The sequence below is a fragment of the Quercus robur genome, chromosome 10 (genome assembly GCF_932294415.1).
Source record: "Quercus robur chromosome 10, dhQueRobu3.1, whole genome shotgun sequence".
Lineage (NCBI taxonomy): Eukaryota > Viridiplantae > Streptophyta > Magnoliopsida > Fagales > Fagaceae > Quercus > Quercus robur.
Genome location: NC_065543.1, coordinates 41,463,123 through 41,470,178, shown reverse-complemented (window position 1 = coordinate 41,470,178; position 7,056 = coordinate 41,463,123). Strand labels below are relative to the sequence as shown.

The 7,056-nt window shown below is 34.4% G+C and overlaps 1 protein-coding gene across 1 annotated transcript; it reads left to right on the top strand.

The window, feature by feature from the left end:
- Positions 1 to 2,103: 2,103 nt before the first annotated feature.
- On the top strand, positions 2,104 to 3,185 carry LOC126702036 (transcription factor PRE4-like). Its single transcript, XM_050400634.1, has 2 exons — positions 2,104 to 2,279; positions 2,957 to 3,185. Exons 1-2 carry the CDS (start codon positions 2,175 to 2,177, stop codon positions 3,110 to 3,112), a joined length of 261 nt encoding a protein of 86 aa, XP_050256591.1. The 5' UTR covers positions 2,104 to 2,174; the 3' UTR covers positions 3,113 to 3,185.
- Positions 3,186 to 7,056: the final 3,871 nt, after the last annotated feature.

Sequence of the window (7,056 nt, the reverse complement as noted above, 5' to 3'; positions counted from 1 at the left end):
TATAGTATATTAGAAGCACTTACCAAACTTAGCAGAGGAGAGGTGACGGTTGGTGTAATCAGTAGATGCTCGTCCTTGACGGATTACTCTGACAAGGTTGACGGCTTCGCTCTGACAAATGATTTCTGAGTGAAAATTGAAAAATGAGAGAGTGAGGCGCCTTATATATATAGGAGGTGCACGGAAGACGAAGCGACGCTTCGATCCTATACAACGACCATTCAGAGAGTGACACGTGGCATGCTTAATAAATGCTGACAACCTGTCAGTACGTACCAACAGGTTTGTGTTCCTCATGTAACCGTCAACTTGATGAATCTTCCTCTGACGGGTTGATCCATCTGGAACCGTCGTCCTATCTTGATGAATCCGTCATAAAATGACCGTCATACCATACGTAAGGATCGTCACCCCATTGATCCTTTGACCTAAAAGGTGACGGACCATTGGGGCGAAGGAGGCAACTGAAGATGGTAAAATATAGAGCCTGATGGGCCTACCTTAATGGGCCTGACGGATCGGAACTGGTGGGCCTGTATAAAGATGATCCCCTGCACTTTAAAGGCCCATTGCTGACAGACGTAGTAAGGGCCCATGATCCGAGGTCCATATCGCCTAGAAAAGCCTTAAGAGCCAAAATGGAAATCCTCGCTCACCACGCTCAGAGGAATTTGTATTAGAGTCCCACATGGAAAAGATTTGGAAACCAAGAAGAAAAGTCAACCCTTTGCCACTATAAAAGGCCTGCCACCCTCAGAAATCGAGGTACGCTTTAATTGACCCTCTCTAACGCTCTAAGTAAAGTAGAAGAATTCTAACTTGACCGTCGGAGAGCCTTTGGCCGGCCCCACACCGGTGCTCTCTGAAGGATTCTTTCGATTTCTTCTGTCGTGCAGGTTCGATTCGAGTCGCGAGTACGGTGTGACCCATTGGTGACAATTTTCGACGTCATCATTGGAGATTATACATTTTCATTGATTTTGATATCTGAGTTTAGGAAACAAACTAGAAGGGGGGCTAGCTAGGGTGGGGGTTAACATAGATCAGACTCTGAATTTTCTTGCTTCATGCTAGATTTAAGCAAGAATCCATTCGGCTATTATTTATGCAGATAAAGAAGGAAAAATTTAGTTCAAAATGTTTTTTCTTGTCAATGAAGTATGTACAATATATGAGGCGGAAGCGTATAGAACTTTTCATCTTTTCCTCAACTTTATTCTATTAATTGCAAGACTCAATCACTAAATGTCTCTACTTTTGCATTATAGATTTAAAAGTTTTATTTTTAGTTTTTTGATTGAGGAGAACATTTTAGGTGAAATAGGTACGACCTTGTTTAGGTGAGCATTTGTTACAAATCTATAGTTTAAAGCCAATAAGGACAAAATTACAAAACAAAACAAAACATAATAAAGAAAGAAAATTGTTGAAGATTAGAACAATTTATATATTAATGGGGTTTATAAGGCATAAATTCTTTAATCAACAGAGTTCTTTAAATCATGTCATACGAATCATAATATCCAAACTTGGAATGGAACACTTATGGGCCAACAAGAAATGGCACCATGCCCTAAATTACAGGTGTGGGGTGTGAAGTGTGAACTCTCCATGTTAGATCTGCCAAGAAAATAAAGAAAAAAAAAAAGAACAAAGAAAAAACATGGTTCTAGGAAAGAATGGTTCTGCTTTCCAATTAGACACAAAGAGGACAAGGTCTCCCAGCCTAAGCTCCCTATTAAACAAACAATGGAAACTGTATCTTTTGGTAGCATATTAACAATACTTGTGAGTTCTGACAAATTCATAGCAATTAGCAAGTACCAATCTAAACCTAGAAACGTGTTCTCATGTAGTGATAGATGTGTTAAAATTATTTTTATGACATTGCAAAAGTTGAGAGGCTGTTTTCAAAGACTTATTAGCCAAGTCCCACTTGATTGTTGGTCCTTGTAGTGCAGTAATGTGGGACAAGATGGGCCCTAATTTTCATATCAAAATCGATCACTAATGTCTTTTGCAAAGGTCTTTTTCCAACATATTAATTTTTTTTTGTCCTAAAACCCGACCTCCATTCTCTTTTTAAACTGCCTCTACCTCCTCGTTCAGCTTCCACTCTACTCCTTGTTAAAAGGGAGTTCAAGAAAAAAACTAGTACCAATCGAGCTTCAGTCATGTCTAGCCGAAGATCAAGAAACTTCACAAATGAAGAGATTAAAGATCTGGTTTTGAAACTACAATCATTGCTTCCACAACCTAATCAAAGGCTCAACCAAACGGTATAGGCTAGGGTTGATCTTTTTTTTTTTTTTTTCCTTTCTACTTTTTGTTACTATTATTTGTCTAACTTTCACTACTTCTTCAAAGTTTTCACAGCCCTTTTGTAAATTATGATCATGAATATGATCATATATATAAGGTCGTTCTCCTATCTTACTTACAAAAGGGTGTAAGATAACTATTAGAATTATAATTAAATGATATGATAGAAGGTGGAGTATTTGAGTCCTGTAATTTTTTATTTAAAATAGCAAAAAGAGTTAGTTTAGTTACGAAAGTTTTGATAAATTCATTATTTTCTAACAATTTAAACTTTTATATATTAAACAAATGAGAATTTATCATAGTATTATAATAAATAGTTTTGAGTTCGTCAAATATAATGAACAATTTTAACATTAGGGAACGTACTTGATGATGGATAGAAGCTATCCATAGCCTACAGCAATCACTAATGTTTTTAGGGAGGGGGGGGGGGGGGGGGGGGTTTGAGGAGCTAGAAATATGAACATATATATCAACCAGCCAGGGTTTATTAATAAGATTTCTATCACATACACAATATGCTTAGATACAATTGATAGATATAGAGAGAATCCCAGCTGTGAGTTGTGAGTAGAAAATAATAATTGGAATCCTTTAATATTGCTAACCAATTTTCTGTCGTTTGGTGTAGCTATCAGCATCTATGGTTTTAAATGAAACCTGCACTTACATCAAGAGGTTACAAAAAGAGGCTGATGAACTGAGTGAAAGACTCTCTCAACTGCTGGATTCTGTGGACACCACTGGTGTTGACGTAGAACTTATTAGAACACTATTGCAACAATAAAAGCATCTCTCTCTCTCTCTCTCTCTCATGTAATTTTGAATAAATAAATATGTATGTTCGATGTTTTTGTTTACTGATCTTGTCAATATGCTAGTCATCCTCCGACAAAATATGTATGTTTTTGTCCAACATTATCGATCAATGGTGAATATATAGTAGCTATTAAAAAAAAAAAAGCATATTATATACCTAGATTAACCAATTTTTTGATCATTCAATTATTAGGACAGAAACCAAGACAAGTGAGAAAGAAGGCTAGTAAGCTACTAAACTTAATAATTGAATTCATGGAAGGGGTATTTGTTAGAGTTAGAAAGGTATAAGATAACGGTTTGAAAAGTGAAAGCCAAATAGGCTTATAAAATAAACTGTTCCTGCTTTCCATTTAAAACAAGCAAATCAACATATCCAAAGTTTCAAACTAACTAAAAGGAAAAAAAGGTTGGTTGTTCCTCAATTACCTAACCATAAATGTTCAGTAAAGCTGCAATAAGTTAATGTTTTCGGCTCATGCTCATTAGCATTTGATGGGGTTTACAACTATAGGTTATCCAAATCTCCTGTTCTTGCAAGCTCAGAGAATAAGGTGCTACTATAGTTACGCCTAACTAAAAACGCCAATTTAGATGGTCCCTTACTTCTTCTTTTTTTTTTTTTTTTTATTTAATTTAGTTATCAAAAAAGCTGCAATAAGTTCGTTTAAAAAAAAAAAAAAAAGTAAATAGGAGCAATTACATCAGTCTGTGCAAAAGATTCCGTCTATTTTACACAAAAAACCTACTTTTTCTATTTTACACTATCACTTTTACAAAACACCCACATCAGTTTATCTATTATACACACTTTTTTATTAAAATAATATTTTCTCTCACTTTTTTTATTATTTCCCACTTACACCCACCTAACCCTTATTTTTTCTCTAAATAACCCCTTCTTCTTCTTCACATCATCCTTATCTCTATCTCCTCTCTATCTCCGCCTCTCTTTCTTCTCCATCTTTTTTTTTTTTTTTTTTTTTTTTTGGATAATCTTTTTCCTTCCTCTTCTCCGTCAACCCATCACAAGCACTCCATCAACACCCTTCTTTTTCCTCTGAATAACCCCTTCTTCACACCATCCTTATCTCTATCTTTGCCTCTCTTTCTTCTCCTTCTTTTTTTTTTTTTTTTTTTTTTTTGAGAATCTTTTCTTTCCTCTTCTCCGTCAACCCATTACAAGCACTCCATCAACACTGATCTCCGTCAACCCATCACCGATCTCCATCAAAACCGATCTCCATCAACACCGATCCAACGATTTTGTTCCAGTGGTTGATTTTTTTTGTTGATTTTGTGGTTGATTTTTGATTTTTGTAGTTGATTTTTGATTTTGTGTCTGTGGGAGTGTGTGGTATCAGAGGAAGAAAGAACATGAGAGGGAGGGTTAGTTTTGCAAATGAAGAAAAGAGAGAGAAAAAGGAGCGAATCAGAAATTATTAAAATATTAAATGCACATGCTACAGTAGCCGTGCACGGTTATTGTAGCAATTATGCATTTATGCATAATTTTGCACCCACTGATGTAGGTGTTTTTTTACTCAAAATGTGTAAAATCAGTTAGTTTTTTAATTTTTCACAATTTTGTACAAACTGATGTAATTGCTCTAAGTCTGCACAGTATACATGTAGCGATTGTATTGTTTGCATATAAATGAGTTACACGTACACCTCTTCTCCTTCATTCATTGTGAAATTATGAGCCATACACAACCACTGTACCCCTTTGATCTGTACAACTTCTTCATTTTGAAAAGCTGCTATCACCTTCAATTAATGAAAGGATCCAATAATGGTTTTATTCATCTGTACTCAACTTCTTGTTTTTTCTCTTAAGTACCTATAGCTGCCATTAAGTGACTGATCTCCTTCTCCACCAAACCTTGGGATCCGATGTGTACATACTGTTTGGGCAGTACGTTTTTGCATCCTTTCACGTATTCTCATCAGGTGTGCTATGCCAAATGCCATTTTATCGTATCAAAACCTATTTTATCAATTTTAGCACATCATTTTACAATATGTTACATATCAGATATTCTATCTTAACATTACACTATATTAAAATAATAATTTTAAAATCCCAACTATTGTACCGTAGCAATTTTACAGTACAATTCTACTAGTACAAATTGTTATTTAATTTGAAACACCTCATGCTACAATACAATTGTTATTTAATAGATAATTAAAAAATTGTTATTTAATTATACATGCTACAATACCATTCTATCAATACAATTGTACTGTAGCAAGTTTGCTAAAAATGCTAAAACTTTTAACATATAAAACATCTCATGAATCTTGTTTTTTGGTGTTTGGTGTGTCAAATGCTAAATATTTGACATTTGGCACACATGATAGGAATGCTCTATCTAACTTCTTTTGACAAGTTTCCACTTGATAAGTTGGATTCAAATTGTTCTTCATTTAAAAAAAAAAAAAAAAACACAAACAAAAAATTGTTCTTCATTCAAATTGCTTCCGGATAGTACTCACACTGTCACACACAAAATTAATTGTGAATACTATAATGTTCTTGTGCAAGATCTCACAAACAAACAAAAGAAAAAAAAAACACTAAAAAACAAAGAGACAGAACCACACAAAGGAATTATGCGATTTGAACACTGACCCCAAACAAAAAAATCTCTTTAGACAGATTATAACAGTGGCGAAAAAACACTTTCACAAGCATATAAACTCAAATAGAGACCTAAAGCACCGTCTCTCACAAATAATAAAGAGTAGAGAAATTTTATTAGGTAACTCTAGCACTCCTTAAGAGCCAATAATAACTCAATTAACCACAAAGGGATTTTTCTGTTCAACCAAAATATTTTAGTTTGACCAAGATTTTACGTCATTGCCCACTCGAAAATAAGGAAAATATTTTTCTTGAGGATGTTTTAAGTCGTGCTAAACATAGCTTTGAAATTTGTGATTTTAAAGAAATATGATTTCAACTAATAAATTTTGTTATGGGTCAAAAGTTTGACAATAACATGGGACAATACAAGAGCCACCTTTTCTTTACTTTGTTATTAATTCTTTTCAACGTAAACTCAAATTTAAAGTACGTATTCTTTTCTAACGAAAATGATTAAACTTGAAAGTTGTTTATATGAAATCTCTCTCTCTCTCTCTCTCTCTTCAAGTAATAGCTATGTACTCAACTGATGCATTAAATATAGGAAATAAGATTAATTTTACATATAAACCCTGGATTCTTCATATTGAAAGAACCAGCCAATCCCCATCCCCCACTTGTTTTTTTTTTTTTTAAACCTTAATTTTATATAAGGTTTTACTAATATAGACCATTAAAAATTTTTTATGAAAAAATGAAAAAGTTACTGACTTTTTTGATAACTTTTTTATATATATATATATATATATATATATATATATATATATTTCTAAGTATTACATTGGCTCACAACCAAACTTACTTGATATGGTTGTTACCAAGCAAGGAAAAGAAAATTTTACATAAATAAAGCACTTTAAGTTCAACACGGTCCCTATATATTTTGCTGAACATTAAATGTGAATACAGTCAAGAGCTTAATAGCCGAGAAAGCTACAGAAACACCCACAACAGAGTTAGAAAATCAAGGCAGGGTGTGTATGTCAACAAGGCACGCTAGTTGCACGTGCCCTTGCTGTGACTAGGGATTGGGACCAGACGGAGTGACAGCAGGACCCCGTTGAATAGACTGAATCAAAAGGCTTTCTTTCTTCAACCTTCCTTCTTTTTTTATTTTTATTTTTTTTACATGTAACTAAGGGTCATCAAATAGCCCATGACCCATGGGCTGGCCCAGTAGCCCGCTAGCCCACCAGGCTAATGGGTAGCCCAGCCTGGTAATATTGAAGCCCGTGGGCAGCCCAATTGCCCAATGGGAC